The following is a 25,553-nucleotide window of genomic DNA, read 5'->3' on the forward strand; positions in this document are numbered from 1 at the left end:
AAAGTATCTGCAGTATACAGTTGACATACTATTTTTCTCTTTTCTAAAATCGCTTAAGGGGACTTATGATTTTATCCATATATTTTTAATCTTCTTGTAAATGTTTGGATAGTTCTGTAGTGAATTCTTGAGCTACAAAATAGTTCACAAACAACTTATTTTGAGGGATTTGAGTTCAGAACTCACTGGCTATCAGGAGCTCACTGGGAATTGGGAGTAGCTCTGGCTTCTCAGACTATAGTGGTCTGTAGGTTGGGTTGAGTCCCCTGTGGGGCCTGTAAGAATACTTGCAGTTGAAAAGCAGTAACAGTGAATTTAACAGGGAGGATGTAGAAAAGCTGATTGTTGGGTGTGTGGTGTGAACACCCCACTCTGAATCTTGTTGACTGGGAGGATTCTGTAATGTATAGTCCTAAACTGAGCTGGGGTGAATGGATTCACAACAAAAGTCTGCCTCCCACCCAGGAGCCATGACCACCAGCAAGGTTTACCTCAGCCATTTACTTGGGGATTTGTTGGCCCCAGCGTTTCTTTGACCAAGTAAGCACAGAAACTGCTATGCTGCTTAGCTAAGAATTAAACTAGAAAGCTCTTTAGAAGAAATAGATTATTTCTTTTTTGCAGTTCCTGAATAAATACCTGGATGAAACTGATTCTTAGTGTCAGCCTTCCTTGTCCTGAGCTCTGCTCTGTGGAGACTTGAGCCTAGTTCTGTCACACTGCAGCCTCATTAGCACAACCCAGAGGAGGTCATCTAGGGAGTGCACAGATGTGTAGTGACACGTACATTTGTGTTTGATAAAAGACAGCCCAATAAATGGAGAGATTACATTTATCACCTGAGAAGTGTGAGTAGTAAATGGGGGGATGCTCAGGAGAGGGCTGTTCAGGATGCTTTAGGCAGTATCTCATTTCATTCCAGAAACTCCAGCTCAGTCAATTCTACTATATTTGACTGTAATGAGTGGTGTAATATCACTGTGAGATATCTGAAAATCTTTTAAAAGCTCTGTCACTATGCCTTCTCTTGAGATTTAAGACTAATCTTGGGTATTTGCCAATCTGGGAATCTACCTAATTACCTGAGGTGATACATAGGTCAGTGGGAGTTGATTTACGGAGAACAGTGGAATTGTTCTGGCATTTGGGAAATCAGTAATTGGGCACATAGTTCCCCTGGAGATTGGTTTCAGGAGAAGGAGTGAGGAAAGTCCTGACTTCGTAACATGAAACTCCTATTTTGTGTCAGGAAAGACATCTCCTGAGTGACTCATCTTGCCACCCCAGAGACTGCCAGAAAGCAGCTGGGCTATGTGAAGGTTTCAAGCGAGGCAGAAGAATACATAGTCTAGGAGAATACATAGCCAAGAGCAGGAAATTTGATGATGGTTTGTAGATCCGCATGTACTTCCTTTTGTTCTAAAGCAAAATGAACTTTCTAGTCTAGTGAGTTAAAAAGTGTAAGGGTGTCATCCACCCTTAACCTTGGCCAAGCAGTTATGTGTGCCCTGTAGCAGCTCTGCGGCCCTTTTTATGTCCTTGCTCACCCTGCCTTTCCTGGACTGCACAGAGCTATGCTCCATCACCAGCTCCCACTTGCTGTGAAGAATTTTCACTTGCAAGGAGTAGTTGCTTGTATGCAGCAAGTACTTTTGTCATTCCTTAGAAGTCTGTTCTATCTTTGTTTGGCTTATCTCATTGATGTTGCTCTCTGACTAGTTTTCCTGGGTCTTGTTTTGTGCAGACTGGAAGCAGGCTCATCTCTACAAAAGCAAAGTGATGGCTGTGGGCTGTGCTTGCAGGCTGAGGGATTCAACTCTCCCAGCTATTCTCCCCACATCCCTTCTAGAGTCAATTGAATAAGAGATGCAACTCCTTCCTAATCACCTTGGTATGCAGCCTTACCTCCAGTTTGTATGCTGGGCTTTACATGGCAGATAGACTGCAGCTTAATCTCCATTCTGAAGGAGCAAATGTGAGGTGTCGGTCACTTTGCAGTGCCAGATGAATCTGCTCTTCAGAATCACTCTGACATGGAGGTACTTAAAGGTGCAGTAACGTGCAGGAGCACGAGAAAGCCTTTAAAATCCACCAGCCTGGGTTTGGTTTGTAGCTTACTTGTTGATCTGCTGGTGTGGGCATTGCTGATGTAAAGGCATGCTCTGCTTTTGCCTGTTTAGTCAACGTTACCAGTAACATTACTTTTCCCCAGTTTCTTTCCACCATGGAGGGAATATTTCATTTATAACTTTCAGTCCTAACCAGCAGCAGTAAAGGAAACACAGAATGGGAGTCTTAATTCAGAGAGTAAAATCCTAGAGCTGTTTTACTTGGAGATAGCAGTCTTTACTGCAGTGTTGATGTGAGGCATTTAGATCCATGGTGCTCAAATCCAGGACAAACAGTACAGGCTTGGGAAAGAACAGCAATCTTAATTTCTTCTCACATGATGTGAGTTTAAATTAGGTCCCTAGGTATAGCTCAATAATAAATATGTAATAAACTACCAAACTTCTGAAAGTTTTCCCTGGAAAGTTATAAGATATGCAAAGTGTTACTTGAGAGACTGGAGTGGATTCTTCACAGTCGTGTTTACCCAGTAGATCAAACATGCTTAGTAAGTATTTTAAATCCTTTATTAAGGCTACCCAAAAGAGTTATTTTGTTCTAGCAGTTAAATCAATATTTAGGTGGGTTTAAGCTACTTATAATTCTTCCAAGACACTGGTGTGGCTTATTGTGCTTTAATCTATCCTAAAAGAATGCATTTAGAAAATATTTTTAAGTAATTTGAAGAAATATTATGACATTTTGTTGACAAGGTAACTCTGTCTAGACAGCAACATGAGAAATATCTGAAAAGATGGGGATTGACTTGGGAAAACAAAGGAGTAAAGAACATTCTGTTGCCATATTTCCAGAACTCTTTTCTGGGCTAGAATTGAATTGGAAGTTTTAAGGATTGTGGCTTTTAATGCTTTTTTACACCATATCTTTTTCTATCAATGGATGATGTTATTCATAGATATTTCTCTGCATGTATTGTACAAAAAAGTGTTCTGAAACACTTTTGGGGAAATGGACAGTTGTCTGATTGTTTCTACTAAGCTTTTTTTTTTATGCTTATAGAAGCACAATAATTTTATAATTCAGTTTTCTCCTTAGGCAATTGCTAAAACAGAGCTTACTGAGCTGTGTTTTATTTTTGTATTACAGAAAGCTACATTTAAAGCATGGTTGTTATCCAAATGTTTCTCTACTCAATGTTTCAAGTGCGTATAGTGAAAATGAGTTATTTTTCAGACTGAGCTGCCTGAACCAGGTGAAACATTGTAAGATTGATAAGCACATACTGATAGAATAGGTTCAGCATTGAAAATACTCTTCTTAATCTGCAGTATGAGATCCTTTGTTTATTATGTTTTAAGACGACCAACATTAGAATTGAGAGAATTTATTTATAGTAGTTAAATAAATCACCTGGGACAAAATGTAGAGATTAATTTTAATGTTTCATCTGTGACTTCCTTGGGCCTTATGTATCTAAGTAAACTGACACAAGGATTTCTGTTTGAATCATTGAAATAGCTCTACTTCTCCTTTATTCTTAGTGGTAGTATTAAATCCCTATCTGATGTTTTTAGGGTGAAATAGAATTTCCAAGTTAATGATTAGATTTCATTGCTACCACAGGAAATAATGATTTGTCTTTGGCCATTGTGGTGCAGAGGAATTAGGAAGAGAAATACATAAGGCATCTTTATTGATTTATATGTACAGTGACATTTACAGTGTGTGGTTGCCCAAAGTAGCAACATACAATTTGGTCTGAGCGTGGACTTAAGTTCTCAGGCTTAGCCTCAAGAACAAATGAAATGGCAAAGCTGGAATTCAGGAAAATGATTATAGATTGAGTCTTCTGAAGTAGTCTTGGCTCTCGTTTTATGTTGTTGAATCACCAGATCATCCTGTATCAGAATGGCAATTTTTGTTTCTGAATGCTGCTTGCCTTAGATGAGTGTATTGTGAGGGAATGAGTGCCACTACAAAAAGTCAGCAGTTACATGATGTGCTATCTAAAACACTGGCTTCATTTCCCTACTCCAAGAAATGGAAATTCTGCAGTATACCATTGCTGTGCCAGCGATGAGAGCCATGTTAGCAGATCAGAATTCAAACTCTGGATTTGTGCAGAGGTGAGTCCGTATCAAAAGGCAGTAGGTAGGGGGGTTTGATGTGGATCTAACATGTCAGATGTTCCTGTATCACTGATGGGCTTTATGAAAGTCAGTACAAAATCTCATGCCTGTGCTCACCTGAGCTGTATAACATGTAACCAAGTAGTGTTGTTGTATTGTAGTATTTATCATCGTCTTGGTTGTTCTGGTGACGCACAGAAGGCAGATGCGTTTTTACTTCTTTATTCAGTAATGGAGCTGAGAATAGAAAAGTATGATGTTTTCAACAGGTGAGTTTTATATCCAGTCCAGAGAGAGAGGAAACGTTCTCCTTTTTGGAATACTGCCAGTTTGAGTCCTGAGGAAAGGATTAGTGTCTTTGGATGTGGTCCATATAAAAGGCTGATTTAGTACCATGTCTTTTACCATTTATCCTGGCAGCAAACGTTTTACTAAGTGGCACCATATATTGACATAGGGTGTTACCCAAAGAGAAGAGTAGATGGAATGAAGAGACAGCCATGACTTGTCTAAGTCATGTTATTGCAGTAACGTATTCCCAGTGCCAAACTGCACAGCTACTTTCTCTAAAACTATTTTCTGTCATCAGCTTGTATTTGTCTCCCTGCAGAGTATTTGGACTCCATTTTAAACCACGTATTTTTTGAAGTAGCTATTGGTAATTTCAGAACCTTTTCCTGTCTGCTTACAAGACTTTGATTCCAAGGCCAGGGTTGTAAGAGCTGGATGCAATATCCACTGGCACTTCTATGAACAGTGTCTTCTGCAGAGGATATGCAGTGGGCATGTTGCTTTTTAAAACACTGCATGGTTACCCTCTTAAGACTGTTGTTCATGAAAGAGACGAGAACTGAATGTGACTGTCACATCTTGAAGTCTTAACTTTTGACAGCTCTACTCTTCATTTCCAGCCAAAGGGATTACTATTGTTCATTCCTTTTAAAAAGAGTTTCAGGTGGAGTGCTGATAGCCTGAGAGGCACTTTTCACCTCTGACATGAGGCTGGGTGTGCTGCTGCTGCCAGCTCATTGCTAATCTTCCAGTCTTCCATGAATGACACCTGTAACACGTTAGGGTACAAGCAATGTGTTACAACCAAAATGTAGTCCCAGAGTTCCTTCTGAGTTTACCAGATAAACAATGCTAAATTTAGTGGGCAGCTGAAATCACGTTCACAGCTCTGAATGTAGCATATTGTCAGTTACAGGGATCTTATTGTAGGATCTGTGTAACAGCAAAACATGGATTTTGCAGTTTAATAGAAAGCTCTGAATTTTCCCCATGTGAATGTACTATACTAGGAATGTTATTGTTAACAGTGCAGAGACACGGTATATTGTGTGACTGATCCAAGTTTTAATGGTTTTATACTTGCCGTCAACATGATGTATCGTAATTGCTTTTTTGGACCAGTTACAAGCTGAGCATAAATATTTAGTATTAATGAATTCAGGTTTATTATGTGTAAGTGTATCTGCAGTGCAGCAAATATGTATTCATCCATGAAGCATCTTAGTGCGCTAAGGACTGGACTTTCTTTTTCATCTTCCTCTTCCTCTTGTGTATCTGCTTTCTGAAAGGCAACATAATTGTGTGTTTCTCTGCCATTAGTGGGTCCCTCAACCTCAGTGCATCTCTGTGCTCACTGGACACACCTGCACACTGCATTTCTGTCCATCATACCTTTTTTTAAGACCAGAATGCCCAGATAGTAGAAGTACTTTCAGTGCAGTTGGAAATTGTAGATAAGTTGCTTATTGTTCTCCTGCCCTTCAAAATCACGTTCAATTTTCATTGATATTTTTAATAATAAGTTGGGGAAAATGTGCATTCTATGTGTCATTTAGCCACATTTATGTAAACTTTCGGGATTTGGATTTTTTCTTTTTTTAGTTTAAATGTTAGTAAATAACTTTTTTTATTTTAAAAACGTGGAAACAAGTAATGAGGTCTGTTTTGGATAGCTTGGAGGCACAGCTGTTAACTGATGGAAGACCTTTCTCTTGTAGGCTCTTGTGATTTCCGTAAGGTTGCTAACATTTTGTAGTCATAACTGCAGTGGAATGAGAACTCTGCAATTATTCAGTAGGGAACTCAGCCTTTGAATTTTATATAAAAACCTCTGTGTTGCTGGAGCTTATTGTAGGTTCGACTCACTGTGTTACTCAATGGTTTTATTAGAAGTATTAGCTAAAAGCACATCTGTTTCCAGCATGCCTGCTCTTGGAAATTTTAAAGTTGCTTTGGAGAATACCAGAGAGGGTTTCCTTTGTGTAAGAGCCATCAGGACATTGTATGGCAACAGTATTACTGCTGCTTGTATATGCCTCTATTATGTATAGACAAAAACCCAGTAAAGCAAGTTTTCTATGCAGTTAGAAAATTTGCCTTAATACAACAAGGTTCAGAGTCTATTGAACGCATTTGTGAGCTCACCTAAATAATAATCTGAGCTTATAGACTCACTCAGCCTGAAAATAAATTGAAAGTTACTAGAATTAGTTTCTCGCAGGAACGTTTTCTGCCACAGAAGAGCTAACGAGCAGGTAACAGGCAGGCTTGGCAAGGACCAGAATAACAATAAAACACACTGGGAACAGAAGCTGGCACGGAAAACAGAAAATGCAACAAAATGAGGAGGATCAACAATGGCCATGATTTCCAAGGAATACTCGTGCAACTATTACATTGTGTATTAGAGCATTTTCATTGGAAAAAAACACTTTCTGAGTCTGGTGCTTTCTGTGTGAGGGGTGTAAATTGTGTGTAGGAGGGTATATGTGTATGCATTGGGAAACTTAAATGGCAAGGGCTTTGTTTTGAGGATGTTTGTTTTAGACCTGTTTTTTTCTCTCAGAAATGCTCTGCACTTGGCAGCTGAAGATGGGACAGAAGGACAGCCCTGAGATGGCTGAGTGATGCAGGGGACCCATCTGAGTCACTCCTCGCTGTGCACGAGGCACAGGTGCAGAGTGCTCCTCTCTGGCACAGGCAGAGTTATCTGTCCAGCCATTCGCATCCGTATGCACTGTAGCTGTATTGAGTGACTTCACTTATGAGAAGAAAGCTGATGTTTGTTTATTCCCACAGAGAACAGAAATATTTAATAGGCTGCTGTAAGCCTGTAGTTCTGGCAAAACATTTAAAGTAGTGGTGGGAAGGTTCCCAGCCTGGTTTTGACAAAGGATGGGATGTGACTGTCTGCGATATGGGAGCAGAAGGAACTGGGAACATAGCCTGCTCAGGTTACTGGTTTTGTAATGTTTTTTCAAGCTTGAGGCATTATGTTGAATTCAGCCCTCTGGTTTCAGAAGTAAGATGCCACTGATTTGATCAACTTAGACATTTGCCTCCTACAAGCCTGCCTATTTGGTAGCCTCATGACTTTGCATTCAGATGCTTCCTAGCTGAAATAGGCAGTCAGTTCTCATTGTGGCAACTGATGTAAACCTTTTGTGGAAGTAATATTGATGTCTTTTAAGCAGGATCTTTATCTGCTTTCATTGCTCCTCAACATTAATACAAGAATTCAGTCTTTCATTTCCTGGCTGTATTCCCATTTGGTGTAGTCACTGAAAACAACAGATAAATAAATAAGTGGAATTTCTTTTTTAGTTCATCAGCTGCAATTAATGTATATGTCATGTGAGAGGAAAATGTAGGAAAGCAGTTGATTTCTAGCTGTCATTCCTACAGACTGCTTGTGGCATGTGCAAGTGGAAAGGTCTAATGACAGACTTTGGGATATGTCTGGCTTTCCTTTATCTGGTATGCACTTCTGTATTCTATTGAAAGAGAGGACTGAAATTAGTTCTGTTCATTTTCCTCTAATTTGAAGCAATATATTTTCTCCAAGCCTGAAATTCAGGTTATTTCCTAGTCCATTGTGTTCAGAATGTGAAGGAAACCGTCATCTGTTCAGTCCTAAAAAAGAAAATTCAAATGCAGCTTTAACGTGTCTCTTTGCTGATGTAGGCTTTCTCTGACGCACATTGATTGCCTGTCATACTCTGTAAATCAGTTATATATCTGCATGCCCCGTAATACTACTGCTAAAAAGGGATCTAATTGTTTCTCTATTCAGCTTGAAGGGTAATAAACACAGATTAATAAGCATATGCCTAAATAACTCATATGTATGATAAAAGATCATCATTTGCATTTTTTATCTGCAGTTCAAGAGTTACAGACTCTAGCTTTGGAGAAACTCCATTAGACGACCCAGTTTTGTCACTTGCACAGCAGGAAATGTTCTCTCCCTGGGATGTATTTCTTTGCCTGATACAACTCTTTCATGAGCCCTCCTGAAGTTAAACTTGGTCTTGAACCAAAGCTGTCCTAAAGATTTTACTGGATACACCTGTGAAGTATGAACTGCCTTTTAATATCAGAAGATAGATTAAAAACTTTAGCTTGTATCACATCTACCAAGCTCCACAGTTTTGATTTCCCAAGTTTTTTGTGTAATACTTCACAGTTCTGGGCTTCATTTGCCCTCTCAGAATCCTACAGCAGGATACAAAAGAGCTCTGGCTCTGATTTTAGGAGTGTCTGTTACTTACAGATGTAAAGGAAAACTTGAACACATAACCACAAATTGCCATATAAGCTCAGAAATGCCAATGTGAAATGTGCTGTCTTTCTTCACATTTATTTGCAAGGGCACTTCACAGAGCTACAATACTGTAACTGTGCTTCTCTTTTCCTATCTCTTTAACCACCTGCTTTTGTTGTAAAGCAATGAATCCATGGCTAAACCAATAGGTACCAATAAGTGTTTTTCTACAAAGGTTATCTTTCACTTACTGAGTGAAAAAATAGGTCCATGGAGTTGCTAGATACCAGAATAAAAAGGTGGTCCTCACCAGAAGTGTTAAGTCTTCTGCATACTGTTCCAGGAAACCTAGAGAGCAGTTCCCAGGGCAGGTGCACAGAAGTGCACGTGATGTCTGCTTCAGCCGATCCTTTCTAGGAATCAGCACCTCTTTACTTACTGTGTTCAGTAAGTGGGTGGCAGTGCAGATTAAAAGATGCTTTACTGTGAGCTTTCTGTAGGACTTGAAAGTCTATTTGATTGGAAAACACACATAATGGCTTAAGATGTTTGAGAGCAGTGAGCTTCAGCATCACAGTCACTGTCTGGGCACTGGGTGGCAGGATGTGGAAAGAGGCATGAAGTATTATGTGTAAAAGAATGGAATGGCTTTTTTTTTTTTTAAGAAAATAAGTAAATAAAAAATAGAGCTGAATTGGTACTAATAGACACGCAGGGATGTCCTTTTACTCCTTCTAGTTTGCTGACTGATTTGGGCTTTGGGCTACAGTGCTTGATGTCTCTGAGCCTTTTCCCGACTTAAGTTGTTTTAAAGTAGGCTCCTGCCTGCAGTGCAGCAAAGAGAAATAAAAAGCAGTTCATACCATGTCAGGATTAAAATATCTAGATTGAAGACTTTTCAAAAGGGTTTATGTGACCTAGAAATGTACATCCATTAAAATTTGCTACCAGCTGATTTGCAGATTTTAACAGTAATTAGTAGCGCAGAGGAAAGTAGCAACCCATTATGGTTTGCCATTTTCTGTAACCATAGCTTTGTGTAACCCCAGCTGCCACAGCTCATCACCTCAGTGCACACAAAGAGCTGTTCCTTCCAAGCTCAAGTATTTCTGAGAGTGAACAATGGAGAAATAAAGGGAGTTTATAGACCCGTGGTACGAAGAGCATTGAGATGATCACCCCTCATGCAGTGAGCAACACTACCAGGTTTCCTGCTTATTTATGAATGCCCCTTTCCTAAGGGTTACATGAGTTTTTAATATTTTAACTCCTTAAAAATAACTGCGCAGATCTTCACAGCTTGGGAAGTGTTTTCAGTATGGACAGCAAAATTTAATTTGGCTGCAGCTTCATAAGTTGTCCTGATGATCCCTTGAGCCACGTAAATATGCCACTGAAGGAGCACTTAGATTTTAACTTCCTTCCATATCAATTCTTGCTCTACTATTTGGCACAAAGCTGCTCCTGCAAAGGAAAAAAAAAAAAAAGAAAAGAAAAGAAAAAAGGTGGCAGTAATCAATAAACAGTAATTAGCTGAACATTCCCAGTTGCAATAGTAATTCTTTGAGTGATGAAAATCAGGATGTTGTGATTTTTGGCAGCTTTGGCAGGTTATTGGTAGTGTTTATTGTAGCTGGTTGTCACTTATGTTCCATATACATAGAGACCTTTTAGTAGTCTAGTAGAATCCTCTCGGTCTGCCCCATTAGCTCTCTCTGTGGGTAGAGGAGGAAGCAACTTCTGCACTTCGCATTTGGGCCATTCTCCATGATTTCAAAGGGAAGTGCATGGACATGCAACTAACGTACCTGAAGACCCAAGTCTGGATGGATGTGGTTCAGTGGCAGACTGGGGGTGTGAGCATATAAGATAAGAAGTGCTTTTATACTGCTTTTCCCATGAGCTAACTGAAATCGCTTGGTAGCAGCCACCAATATGCACATTTAACTTGTTTTTCACACACTCTGACGTGTAATATTAAAGAAACTGTGTTTCTGTATTGTCCTTTTTTATTTATTTCTCTGAACAAATAACCAGCTTCTGACACCCCTGTCTAAGTACCTAACGTCCGTTGAGACACTGAAATACATTTTTCATGGTATTATTTCTAAATCTAAGTATGAAGCACATTAATATTCTGATGTGACAATAATGGTCACTTTGTTACAGATAAAAAGTGACATAAGCAGAGATACTTTCAATGGGATTTTTGTTTCTTAGAAAACAAGCCTCTCCAGGCTTTGATGCTGAGAACTGTCAATACTGATGTACATGATTTCAGGTAGTTTTAGTAGCCAGATTGAGGCTGTCCAGGGAAGAAGAAGAAGAACAGAGAGCTGTCTACAAGTCTTTGTGGAAGTGTTCTTTTTCCTGTTTCCTGATTTTATCACACTGCTGAAAAATGTGCTTAGCTTTTAAAGTCTATTTCATCTGTCAAGGTGCAGACAGATACTAATGATGACTGTTTAAATAACAGAGATGATTGGCAAATGTACTGGAACCTTCTCTCCAAAAATGAGGAAGAATGGAGATGTGATATCTTTGGTACCATAAGGTTAATAATGCTGGCTGTAAATTCAAGTCAGAAGGCTCCAACGGGGCTCTTCCAAGGCCAAAAAAGGGGTTTTTGTATCAGCACCTGAGGCAGTTAGCTGTTGTGTCCAGAAGAAAGTTGATGTAGCTAGAGTGGGATAAACTGCAGCGTTCCCTGTACTTGATGACCAATTTAGTGGGGAAAGTATCCAAGTGAGCATTGCTCTCATCTGAAGGAAATTAAACGATGCATTCCTTTTAAATAAAAAAAGTAAAGATACAGTTTGTAAATCAGAATGGATTTAGTCTCATTTAAATTGCTAATGTGTTGATGCTTTTGTAGTAACTGCAATCTGATGCAGAGTATCTATGAAAGCACTACGTAACACTGAACCTGAAAAATTTGGATACATGCCTGTTCCAGAGAATGCAAATCCCTGACTTTTACCTTGTGCTGAAATATCTGGGAGCAAACTTGGCCTATATGAATATAACAGATCTGGAGTGTTGAGCTGCCAGATGACAGGCGTTAGCATAGAAGTGTCCCCCAGTGAAGTCTGCACCCTTGTGACATCCCTACTGTGACTGTGCAAATGAGAACTCCTCCCTGCTCTGCAGGCTGTATGTGCTCTCTTGCTTACCTGCTTATCTGGCATTTATAAAACAACTGAGAGAGAAGTCAGGCCAGGGATTATTTTGAAACCATGATTTACAAATAGCAATATTATCAAAGAGTTACTTGAATCACTGGTTCACTGGTCAGTAGTGAACTTAAAATATATATATATATCTTTCTCTATTTTGCTAAGAGTCACATTGAAGTGACATTTGTGAAGGGTTTTCCTCCAAACTAACGCATTCTTCCTTCCCTGCCAGGTCAGGATGTGACTCCTTTCTTTGTGGGGCTGGAGGCTACAGGGAGCACTTGCTCAAAAGTTTAATTTGCTTGTATTTGAGCTTGGATTTTTAAAAGAAAGTAGAGTGGTATTTCCCAGAGGGACTCAGAAGAATGTCTGTACCCTCACTGTTTGAAATAAGTCTGAATCAAGGTTAGGGTTAAGCATGGAGTAATACCTTGGCAGGCAGTGCACAGCTTATGTACACTCAGTTTACAGATCACCTCTTGTAGAGCATCAGCACATTTCATTCATTTGTCTAATCTTTTTTTACTTTCTGCTCGTTTTTCTTTCATCACATCTTACCCAAAGCCAAGGAAATGTTTTGTTACAGAAACTCAAAGAAACATTTTTCTATGTTGATTTATTCTCATCTTGCTGAAATAATTCCTAAGCCACAGTTGCTCAGGCATTATGGAGTCTGCACCATGTGGTTTGCCACTGAATGTGACAAAAGCACTACTTTATTCTAGCTCCACCCGTTTTCGACAGGATGCAAAACCCCCCTCCATTAACATGAACATGCGTTTGCACTCAGTTTAAGCATTGCATATGGTTCATGTCTAATTCTAGGTGACTGTAAGCATATGAGCTTTCATGTACTGGCTTTTAGCTGTGCATCTCCCATGCAAAATTAACTAAATTAAAAATATCTGTAGTCGTATAAAAGCAGAGTGCTTTTCACTCGTGCCTGAAAACCATCCGCTGGTTTCACAGCTTTCAGCCCTTTCCACATGCATCATTTACCGTTTGCTGTGCATGGGGACAGAGCCTGGGGGCCTGCTGTGCCCGGCACTGCAGCGGGGCACTCCAGTTGCTCAGCCCAACATCAGCCCCTGTTTGAGAGGCTGCATGTTAAGGACAGAGGGAATGCCAGTAGAGGCTGTAAGTAGTACTGGCACTTCTGTTCACTCATGAAATACGGTTCCACTAAGTACCCCATATCTGAGAGGTCCTTACTTCTCAATCACTCAGTTATTCCACGCATACTGGATGATGATGTAGTTGTTGCTCTGTGTAGGTTTTATTTATCTGTTTTTCATCTGAAGCATTTTTCAGAATTCCAGCCATTGCTCCCTTTCCCAACGTTTTGTGTTGTAAAAACAGGCGGCATGTAAGATAGCAGACTGCCATGTGTAGCGAGGCTGCTTGGCTTTTGGGGTTGTTTGACTGTCCGGGGGCCGTGGACAGCCTTGGTTAGTTTGACTTTTATCAGCCCTTGTGCAAGGCGTAGGATGCAGAGCTGTCTCTTGGCAGTTCCCCCAGCGCCTGCTTCCCCTCCCAGCACTGCCTGGGCGTGCAGTGGGGAGATGGGGGAGAGCTGCGGTCTGCCAGGAAGGCCTGGGGGGAGGGCCCTGCACATCGTGCTGCGGGTCCTGCTGGGATTTCTGCTTGGAGAAATGATTTCCTGGAAATAATCTGGTGTCAGACAGCCTAGGTGGGCTCTGCAAGCAGTACTTAGAGCAGATTAGCAGACTGCAAGCAGTTTCTGCAAGGCTACGTAGATATTCCAGTGGAGCAACGCAGCTGCACTGAGGGAGTATCAGCTTGTGGCACGTTTGCAAGATCAAACTTCGGACCTTGGGTTTGACAGGTATGATAGAAGAATGAAGTTTATTTAAGAGCAGTAATACATTCTGTGTCCTGAGAGGCCTGACTCCTTAAGCAGCACCTGATCTCTTACCTCAAAAGCAAAGGCGTGTGGTGGAGCGAAGGTGTTTGATGTACACAGACACGTCAGTTGCTCACTGCCAATATTCCTCCAGGTGCACAGAAGAGCTCTAATTTTGACCTTTGTCGTGGTTCATTTACACTGTAGCCTGTATCTCAAAGTGATGGTAGTATGCATTATCCTCTGGATCTTGATGTTAGTTCACTGTGAGTCATTTGGAGTCTTTCAGCAAAATAATGCAGGAAAAATAATGTACATACACTCCCTGGGAACAAGAAATGAAGCCTCTGAAATGTGATCCTTAAAAAACAGAAAAAGAGAGGAAATATGTGCAATTTGTTCCTATGTTTAATTTCGATCATAAAAATTGGTGCAGCTTTGTGTAGAACTGTCTGTGCAGTGCAGTTCCTAAATCCGTGATTGTGATCCTGCTCTTCTTTCTTCAGTATTACATTTCATGGTCTGCTGAAATCATGTTTGGGGGATAAAAATAGTATATCTTCTGTTTTTTGGCATCCAACCTCTAATTTACAAATATAATTTATGCTAATCTTGAAAGTGCTTCTCAGTTGCAAAGTAAAATGTGTCATCCTTGGTATATGTGTGTATAATTTATTCTGATGGGGAATAGACATTTCAAAGCCATTTCAGCCCTTTATATGCAGAAGATTTGATATGAGCAGAGGAGCTGCCCGTTCACTGGTCTAAGAGAATGGAAGTGGTTAAAAATGAGCCCAAAATAACAGCAGATATTCTCTTAACCCAAAAAAGGCTGGAGGCAATGAGTGATGAACTGCTGTTTGCTCAGTCAAGACAGCTCATATACAGTCCTTGAGTTAAGTATTTTTATTCCTTTTGTATTTTTGCTGTTTGTTAGTCATTTTCATGATAGACATAAAAATCTTCCTACAGCATTGTAGGTGTGGGGTTTTTTTGTTGTTGTTGTTTTTGGTTTTTTGTTTGTGATTTCTCTTCCCCTTCTGGTCAGATGGCATCCCTGACGAATTAGGGGTTTGCCACATCAGAGTGGTACTTCATGGGCAGGTGTCCCTCTGGCAGGAGGAGACTCGGCCATCCACTTGCACAGTTTGCCTTGTAACTCACAGTTCTCCTCATTTCTGCAGAGAAGCCTGCAGAGAGTCCCCAGCTCACTTAGCCCTGGATAACAACCCAGTATTCCTCCTGCTTGCTTGGAAGAGGAGTGAGCAAGCAGCTGTTGTTGCTTCTCTGGAATTTCAACACAGAGAAGGAAGGTGACCTACTGTGGTCCCCAGCTTTGGGGGATCAGAGTACAGAAAGGGCAAAAGTGCCTTCAAAGATGCTGTGCCAGAATACTTTTCCTCCTGTTTAGGAATTCAAGTCATACTCAGGTGTAGTTCCATTTTTGAACTTGTGGTTATAAAGTCAGAAAGTCTCAGGTAAGGAGCACAGGAAGAAAAATGGAAACCACATAAAGATAATGGAAAATACCAAGGGGTTCTTGGTGCCCGAGGAACGAAACTAATCCTTTGTAAGTCCAAACTGATAAGAGAATTTCTGGATGAATAATAAGAACAGTGGAAAGTAGATGGCTGGGAAGAAAATGTAGCTCTAGGGTAATCTCATTTTTCAGGACACAGATATTCCCAAGAATTCTCCTACTAGACTCAGGGATTTAATATTCTACATTGTTTACTGTTGAGGAAGCAAAACCTAGGAAAACAAATTTTCACATAACTATTCGTTTGTTTTCCAGGAATTAATTCCATTTCTGCCCAGATCAAGTAAAGAAACTTCACAGCAAAGTAAAACCATTATTTGCAATGCTAAATAGGAACAATGCAAATTAAGGAGACCACACTGGTTAAGGCAGACAGTCTCTGCATGCTTTTTCCTTGCCATGTACTTTTCAGAAATGCGATGACAAGTTTTTCTTAGGTTTTTAACTAATCTGAAAGTACATTCCAAGTCGATAGGACCGCTATGACTCATGGCAAAGCAAGGTGGCTGAGACCTTCTTAGTGCTCTGTCCATTTAGAGTGTTTTTTGTGTTCATTTATGCTTAGCCATCATCTGTAACTTACCCCCTTGTGTTCTGTCCTAAAATGAATAATGCAAAACCTTCTGTAGTTGTTCAGAAGCCCGCATAGTTCAAGTTATTCCATATGTTAGTTTGCTCAGTGCTCCAGTTTCTGCCTGATACAGCAGAGCACAATAGGCTGAACCGCAATGTGTCTATAACTGTGACATTTGCAGCTTACATGCAGGCAGGCAGATAGTGCAGGTGTGAACAGCACCTTCAGTATGGTTTTATTCTAGCCCGTTTCTGAGCTCGGAAGTCTCAGGTGACAATTAAAATGTATTTTAGAGGTGCAAAAAGACTCATAAGATTCATCAACTGGAGCAGCTTGTTTGTATTTTAGAATTGGAAACTAAAATACACCAGTAACAATTGAAGGCATGTTCAACTGTGTTGATATTTGCTGTAATGCTTCATTTCCATCCTGACGATGGGAAGCTCACCTAGCTCCCACTGTGTTATCTGGCAGCGCTCAGTGGTCTACGAGGATCTTGTTAGGGAGGCACTGGGAAAGCCATGCACTGTGTTCTTCACCAAACAACTGCTTCAGAACGCTTTTCTTAATGCTGACTGCAGACAGCTTCACCATACTGCCCTTTTTTTCCCTCTACTGCAGCTGCAGTCTCTAGACCTAGGCATATGCCAAGATGCATTTTCAGCACAAAGTCCACTTTACTTGCGTAACATAAATGATCACGTGATTAAATTTGTTATTATTTAAGCCATCTTTTCTTGTAGTCAAAAGTCTGTTGCATTTTTAACTTATTTGAATGCTGTATGTAATTTTTTTTGTTAGAGAAGCAGTTGAACCTAGCCAAGTTCAAATTGAAACTTCCCAGAGGAATAATCCGAATCTGTATTTCCATATATATTAATAAACTGTTTAATACTTGCAGCAACTCACATAATACAGTTTTGAAATGAGATAGAACCCATTATCGGTACAATGAGGAGTCCAGGCTCTTTCCTGTCAGAAATAATGGAGTGAGATCATCTCTGCAATTATTTTCCCTGGCTGTCTCCATAGTCATTTAAGCAGCAAGGTGCATATAAATCTTTTTCAGCCTGTTGTGGAGTAGTGGAGCATACACCAGCCCCAGCCAGCTTCTGTGGTTGCAGGCAGGAGGAGTGTAGATATAAATCCTATAGCACTGTCTGGTTTCATGCTGTACCATCAGCAGCGCTGTGCATTGCAATGCTGCATTGCACAAGTCCAAATTGAATTGTAGCATGCTGCTACCAGAAGGCAGGGGATGCAGCATTTGATTTATGCCTTTCTGCTTTTGTACTTGTACTCTGGGCGTGAGCCTGGAGGAACTCCATTCTTTTCAATATGGTGGAATTCAGTCTGTACAGCTGATAAGTAGCACTCCACTTGATAGCATGGTTGTGCTTACTAGTCAAATTGTGCTAGAAAACATTCACTGCTTGACCTTCAGGCATCATCTCCAGCATAAGTAACAAACCTGACTTCCTGGGGTCCTGGTCAATGAGCAGAGCTCAGGACTGAGAATCAGGGGCTTCTCTTCTTCAGGTTGGAGTTTATCATGCACACTTTTAGCTGAAGAGAAATGGACTGTCTTTAAATGTGGCTGAAAAGAGGGAAACTGTGTTCTCCTATCTTTGTCCAGTTGCTGAGCAGATGGTACAGAAGAGTAAGGCCAGATCTACTTCAACCATTAAGCAGAAGAACAAGATCTGTTCCCATCTGTCCCCGCCACCTCTCTCTGGCTACATGCTGTTTATTCTCGATTGTAGTGAGCAAGAGAGGCAGGATCTTACCTGTGACATCAAAAGGAGTTTGGTAAAGAGTTGAAAAAAGATGGCAAGGGAAGGAACAAGAGAAGACATGATTTAATTGTTTTTGAGATAGTGCATTTTTATTTCTGGAATATAAGATGCAAGTTTGGCAAAAAAAGAAAAATAAAAAAGAAAAAGAAGAAAAAAAGAAAAAGAAAAAGAAAGAAAAAAGAAAAAGCATAATATAAGTACTGTTCTGTGGATTGGTAGAAGACTCAAACCTTTTACTTCAGTATGATTTCTGTAAGTGCATCCAGAACAGGATCTGCCCTACAATGTGTAAGCTAAGCACCTCCATGTGAAAGTGCAGTAAATGCACTCAGTAAATAAAGTAACCTGGTGAGAATTGTAATGCCAGGTACATGGTGAACTGAAATTTTGTTTGCTAAGTGTGATCTATACAATGGACCCACGGAAGGAGGCAGACTCCCCACCTGTGTTCTTCAGCATGTTTGGATAATAATCTTCTTTAAATAATTGTGGCAGGCACTTTTAGTAGTCTGGCGCTAGAGGATTATATTATTTTCAGAACCATTTATGAAAGATTAGTAGAGGCATAGTTAATCACTAACATTGGCGGCAGGTTTTTTTATTAATCTTCAAATTAATGAGTTCTACCTTTTGATCTTTCTGGCTACAAATCCCCATGGAACTGATGCCAGTTAGGATTTGGTAATAACCTGGTTTTGAACATGGACCAGTGTGTGTATACATGTAGCATGCATGTGTGGAGGAGGTTTGTGTGTGTGCGTGTGGAAATGTGTCAGTACCTCTGGACACATCTTTATTTAGAACTGTATTTAGAACTAAACTGTACCAATTTAGAAAGCAGATCTCTCTATTAAGGGAAACTAAAATGAAAGTGCAGAGATTTCAGTAAAATAATAAAGATTCTGCTTTGCCATACACAAAGTTATGCATTGCACAGTGCCAATCTGATGCTTTACAACAACTAGGTACAACAGTCTGTATGTAACCTACAAAGATGAAGATTTACCATCTGCTAGGGGCAGTATCAGGGAATGAAGTGACCTTATTCACTCTTCAAATGAACTGTTGAGAGATGTGTCTGTCTTTTAGAGAGGGAGATGTTTTCAGCACAAAATAAATTACACCAGCCCTAGGCAACATCAAGCAGGAAACTTACAGAGGAGCAGACTGACCCTGTTCAGAGCTTCATTTTGTGTGAAGTGGAAACAGGAGGTTATTAGGGATTCCTGAGACTTTACTGTTCTCATACTGTCATCTCTACATACCTGCAGTGGTACCATTTCAAACCTCCTTGCAAACAAGGCTGTGTTGACCTGTGTGTATTAGTGGGTTTCATTACATGGTCACTGAATGGCCTTAATTGTAATGTGCTGTAGTTCAGCAGTACGAGCATCAGTAAGAACTGTGTTTCAGTGAGCATAGCAGAAATAATACCAGGTTCTCAATGCTGCCATCCCCAAAAGGGTGTAGTACTTGAAATGACAATTCCTGTTTCAGCTGAGCTTTCCTTCTTCTTTACCTGTATTTCTGAATATTTGGAGGTTATTTTCTTCCTGCAGTGCCACAGCTCGTTGCCTTTTCATCATCTACATTTGCACCTTACTAGTCTGATGGGGCTCATGTTGCAGCTTCATGTGTTAATTTTCAGTTTCCTATATCCCCGAGTAAGTTTTACAGCATTTCTTTCTCTAACTGTTCTTTAGTCTGAAGGGGAATGGTTGGTTGGGCCCCAGCAGCCCTATTTCCCAAGATACTTACGTATGTCTGTAGTCAAAGATGAGTGCAAATCAACTCACAATGTTGCATTTCTAAAGTAGCATTCTTTGCCCTACTGGCAATCTCACGTCATGTTTGGAGTTCTGATGTTTGAATTTTGCTCTGTGGGCAATTTCAAGCCACAGTGCTATGAAACCTGAACAAAAGCCTTTCTCAATTTCTTCTTGTAAAATCTGGAGTGAGCACATAGCAGTCTATCTACATTTCACTTGTTGGCAATTTGTGTTGAAAAGACTCATTACTGCATTCTGGTAGTCATCTTGGTTTAAGGAAAGTGCATAGCTTGTTTACAAGGCAAAAAGTAGAGTCTGCTCAATGCAGGCCAAACTGAGGCCCTGGTTTTAGGTAAAGCTGAGACAAAGCTGGATTATTTACTTGTGTGTGTATTTTGTCTTACAGGATAGGTGGAGAAGTAGTGAGAGGAAATGAAGGAAGCTACGTGGGGAAGCATTTCCGCATGGGATTTATGACAATGCCTGCTCCTCAGGACAGACTGCCACATCCTTGTTCCAGTGGCTTTGCCGTGAGATCCCAATCTCTTCATTCTGTTGGAGGAACTGATGATGAAACTAGCAGCTCTCGTAAGCAGCCACCACCAAAACCTAAGCGAGATCCCAACACCAAACTGAGCACCTCATCTGAAACAGTCAACACTGGAACAACCAGTAAGAGTGGGAAACTACCGGACAGGACTGAAGGTAAACACTATAATTCTTTAGAAGAAAGCCTTGATAGACTCAGTGTTAAGATTAGTTGATCATGTGTTTAAGTATTACTTGCACGTTTCTCCTGGACCAGCACAAATATCCTGCATCACTGTTCTCCAGGTTCTGGACCAGTGGGTAATTGCCAACTTGTAACATTTCTCACAGAACCACACCACTCATGCTGGCCTTTTTATATAGTGAGGGAATTAGTTGAATGCATTCAAAATGGAGCGAGGAAGATATTGCAGTCAGATGATACATAGAATAATGTCACACACCAACTGAGGACTTATCAGCATGATTACTAGCACTGCACTGTGCAAACTTATGGTTTGGAGAGGGTCTTCCTCAACAAAGAAGTAAAGGGCTATCCCTTCCTTGCTCTGAATTACTACAGATGAACTAACTGTATAGGGATCTTCTTCCTTTCGTGCTGGAAATGCATTCTGTGTGGCAGTAGGACCAGCTGTACTCCCTGCTAGGAGATATCAGGATGACTACTTCACAGTGTGAACTGTAAGGATGAACCCTTAGGGACGAGTGTTTTTGGCTGGTTCTGGTCTTTCTCACTGCAATGTTACATATCACTTTTGACATCCTATACAGTATGTCAGGCTCTTAGTGAACATCCCTTTTGTTTGTTGCTGTAGCCAGAAATACTGCTTAGTTATGCATATGCTACAACCCCTTCTAAGTAAATCTAATTTGTAAGGTCATTGGTGATAAGAAAGATGCAAAGGAATGTGTATTTCAGCTGGTAGCACGTTTGTCTATGCTTACAAGGATGAACACACGCTGAACAATACTGCACGCTTATTTAAGCTGCTGTTGGCAGTTATTTTGCATATGATACTATCCTCTGCAATACCACTAATACCTAAGCATTAAGTAGCTGCCCTTAATAAAAAGAGTTTAACTATGTAGGACTAACGCTTACATAGAAACTATTCAGATCTGTGCCACAAACAGATTTAATATCTCATATCAGATAGTCTTTGAAGTCTTTAATACAAAACAGAATGCATGGCACAAACTTCTTGGTTTAATAGGCTATGAAGAGTAAAGGTAGGTGCTCAAAAGTTGCTCAAAAGCTAGTTTAAAAAGCACTGCATTTTGAAATATGTTCACAGTTTTCTAGTATTTATTAGTGCTTTTTCTCCCTGAAACTGCACAATGAGAATCACAGAGGCTAAAGGAAGCTTTTTTTGCAGTGAAAGCAGTATAAAATGGGCTCTAACATCAAGAGATGAATATTCATAGTAAGAACTCTGGGAAGAACTGGTGAATGAATAATAATTTATCACTGTCGTGGAAGATAATACATAAATGTTACCTTTTTAGTGTAACTAAATGCCTTCATGGAGTATTGAGAACCTCTGCAGCGCTTAATATGCTACCTGAATTCTTTTCATCTGGCTGGTTTATTGTATCATACAGCTATGGGCACCTTTAGATTATCACGAAGGAGTTCCTGGAGATTTTGAACTGACAGAACCCTTTATTCATACTGTTACATTCCTGTGTTCAGAACATCTGTCCATTTTGTCTTTTTAATTCATGGCAAACATAGGGGGGGTTCACCAAAGTGTTGTATTGAAAGTAACATCCGATTGTAGGATTTTTTTTGAAGAAAGCAACAAAACTTTAAATTTTGTGGTACTGCCAGAGATGTTGGAGTATTGTGTGTGGATGAACAGGCTGGGCTTCTAGAATGCTTTTCATGATCTCCTAGGGAGGTTTTTGGGAGCTAAAGTCTAAGAAGATGCAGATTTGAATTTTAGTTACTTCTGCCTATGTTGTACATAAATATTTGTATATGCATATGTTTCTCTCACACATTTGCATATGCTTGCAGCATTTCCAGGCTAAATATCTACAGCTCTTTCCAAGAACTATGGAAAACAATAATGAAAAACTCCATTGTTTCTCCATCAACTGCTGTAGAATCTGTACAGAGAAGTTGTGAAAGAATTGTTGCACGCTCATTTTTTATGGCAATGCAGAATAATTCAAACTATAGTATCTACTGTATCTGCTATCGGGCCCAGTGGCTACTTTCAAAAAGAATTTGCTGCATTTCCTAGGCAACCAGGGACAGCCTCACCACCCATTTTTATTCAGCTTTTTGATAGGGATCCAAGTTCATACCAAAAAAGCAGGTGCTGATGGTAACTTTTATTCTTTTCCCAATTGTAGTAAAGTCAAAATTCTGAATCCATCACATCATAACATCCACCATAACAGGAGATGGTGTTTGAATACGAATCTGACTTTACTGCAGAAATAAGTTGCAGGAAAAATTTGGTCATGAGCTTGAAAGACCTTTTCCTCTTGAAACACACATAACATCAGTAACAGCCACAGAGGCTTTGTAAACTTTTCTGTAAGTGCTCTTCCTTCCAAATTTGTGGGAGTGTGAAGATCGTTTAAGCTGTGATGACGCCCATTAACCCTGTCTCATTATGCAGCAGTGTGGTAACACTTCTGTTTGTGTTTCATCGAGTCTACCTTGGCTGTGTCTGCAAGAGCAATCTCCAAAGTGAAGGCCTGATTCTCCTTCACTTGCCTTCATTTCTGTTGCTGTGCTGCCACACAGGCTGCCGTGCCTTCTCTTAAAATTCACTGTTCCTTTTTTACTCTTCCGGCTGCCTCCCATATGCACCCACTGAGAGCCTTCCCCCATATACTTCTCTTCTCTGAGACAGATTTCTAGAAAGTTGTTTTTAGAAACGTAGGCAGGGTTTTCAGTCCCTGCTAGGAACAGCAGACGAATATACTGTGCCCCTTATATCACACATTGGAAGCGAGAAGTGAACTGAGCAGAATTTTTAGATAACGTAATTTTAAATAACGTATTTCAGCAAGTAAGGCAGATCTAATCTTGATCCTGAGAGGCTTTTTAATGAGAAAATGCAGTTTAAGTACTTGATGTACTTTCAGTGCCTCAGCTTATAGAAAAAAAGAAATCATAAAACAGCCTAATTGTGATGAATGTAACCAACCTCAAGTGATGGCTTCTGATGTGATCACTGCCTGTCCGCAAGAAAGGTTTCCAGACCCAAATGAATGAAAATAAGCGAATTGCACTTTAAAAATATTTTTTGTTAAAATTTTCTGAGCTTTAGTAATCTGGGTGGTGTCTACCTAATATATAAATAAAAATATATGCACGTAAAATGTAATGTAATGTATGTATATGTGATATATGTATATATTACGTGTGCATATTATTATACATATAATGTAAGTGCCAGCTGTGTGTGCTTGCATGTACACATAAACCTGCACACAAATGTCCATTAAATCTCAGGGCCAGATTTTGAAAATGCTGTTTGCTGTTGTAATTCTGTTCCTGCCAGAGCCCATGGGAGGTTTAGGTCTGAGAACTGAAAATACTGCAGGGAATCCCAGCTCTGGAACCCATTCAATTCGTTCAAGGCTTTCCTGCTGAGCACCTGGTGTGGAAGGAGATAGCCTTACTGCTTTCTGAGCCCATGCAGAGGAAGCCTCTGTCTGTTGCTCAGCAATCTCTGAAAGTGGGTAACTTGTAGGGAAAATTATCCTCTGGAGAAAAGCAATTACAGTAACTGTAACTGGGGTTACAGTCCAGCTGGTCTCTCTCGTAAATCTAGTTTCTGTCAACGAGACCGGTGACTCTGCCTTGTAAACTTGAACTTTTGCTACTCTCATTAAATAGAACTTCAGTGGAAGGGCTTTAGAGCTTTCACTGTCTTAAAAAGGGGCTGCTTTCCTTTTATTTCTTACATTAGCTAATCATGTATTTAACGTGGATTTTGAAATGGTATTCTCTGTAGGACCGTGTCGTATCCTTCCTTACAGCCAGATCTCCTGCATCGTTTCATCCATGCCTGCTACACAGCCCTGTTGAGACCTAACGAGTCTAAAGGGACTGACTGGTGAGCTCTGTTTCAGATGTCACTGCTCCTGAGCTGTCTACTTGTCTCCCTCCTCCTGTCTGGCCTGCCAGCCATGCCCAGGCAGCAGAATGCAGGAATTCAGGCTCCCTCTCAGCGAGGGCTGGGCATCACCATGGCTGGCCGTGCTGTTGTGCAGCTGTGGCCAGGACATGAGCACTAGGAAAGGCAGCACTGCTGTGTGGGATAAGGGTGTGTGGCACCATGTGCGTGTGGGCTATTGCAGGGATAGTGCAAGCCAGACAGTATTCAGCCATATGTGAAGCGGTGCCTGTCTTCTTGCCCATACACTCCTCTGATTCCTGATCTCAGAACTGCATTACGTGTTATTTTTTGCTCACTGTAATCTATCTCTTCCAAACTGTGAGGCTTGAGAGGGCTCAACCTTAAACTGTGCACAGTGGGAGAAAGGAGCTGGGAATTGAGGGAAAAGTCAAAGCCAGAAGGAGTTCTACCCTGATGTCAGTGGAGTGGAGTTGGTCTTTAGCTTTTGCGTGTGACTCCAGAGGTCTGCCCTGCTGTCCCAGTGGCAAGGGGACGGGTGCAGTGTCTCCAGTCTTTACACCAGCTTGCTCCCACTGAGCTGTTCTTCAGTAGGAAGCACAAAGCAAAGATTTCTGTCTCATCTCTACCTTTTAATAGCTTTGAGATTTTCAAAGGCTTTACTTTTGGGGATGGTGGTGGTAGTATTTTGGTGCTTTGGGGTTTGGTTTTCTTTGTTTTTACTGAGACTTCAGTTTGCCCCTCCCTGCAAAGAGCTGATTTTCATATTGCAGTTCCCTAAGCTGAGTTGCTTACTTGTGTGTACCGTCTCCTACAGCACTTCACCTTTTCAGGTTTGTTTTCTGGTCGCTCAGATAAGGGAGGGCAAGGGGAAGGAAGGAATGGAAGCAGTGGTTCTAATAGCTGTCATAATAGCTTTCTGCACTCAACAATGAACGCGATGTGATTTTTGGAGGGATTTATATACAAGTTTTGAAGCCACAGAGGGAGTGTATTCTTACCCTCAAGGCACATATGCATACTCATTAACGTTAATGGAAGTTGCAAGCATTGAACAGAAAATAGACCAAGCAGTGGTAAAAAACATGAAGATCTAGTTACTGACTTGGGAATTGCCTTGTGCCCCAGAGTTGGCATTTGGTACTTCAGCAATGCTGTGCTAGTCTATCCTCTGTACTTAGTGTCTTTTTTTTCTTTTTAATTTAGCAAAGTTGCTTTATGTATTTCTTGTGTCTCTTTTCAGATTAGGATGTTACTCATTTGCTCAAAGCAGCACTTCACCTTAAGAAAAAAAAAAAGAGAGAGAAAGAAAGAACCAAAATTAAATGTACAGCCACCACGTAGAACAGATATCTCTATGCTCTCAAGGGTGACGGAAGCTGTGATGTTCTCAGTAATAGAAAAGCCTTAATAAAGCGAGTACAGGGA

At 40.5% G+C, this 25,553-nt stretch overlaps 1 protein-coding gene across 4 annotated transcripts in view; it reads left to right on the plus strand.

The window, feature by feature from the left end:
* The window catches only part of NYAP2 (neuronal tyrosine-phosphorylated phosphoinositide-3-kinase adaptor 2), a 156,239-nt gene that overhangs the window by 60,794 nt on the left and 69,892 nt on the right, over positions 1 to 25,553 (plus strand). For all 4 annotated transcript variants that reach the window (XM_046898618.1, XM_422618.8, XM_046898619.1 and 1 more), the window contains one exon: positions 19,880 to 20,178. In XM_046898618.1, coding sequence (XP_046754574.1) covers positions 19,880 to 20,178 — 299 coding nt within the window. The remainder of the gene's footprint in view (positions 1 to 19,879; positions 20,179 to 25,553) is intronic.

This window comes from Gallus gallus, chromosome 9 (assembly GCF_016699485.2).
Source record: "Gallus gallus isolate bGalGal1 chromosome 9, bGalGal1.mat.broiler.GRCg7b, whole genome shotgun sequence".
Classification (NCBI taxonomy): Eukaryota; Metazoa; Chordata; class Aves; order Galliformes; family Phasianidae; genus Gallus; species Gallus gallus.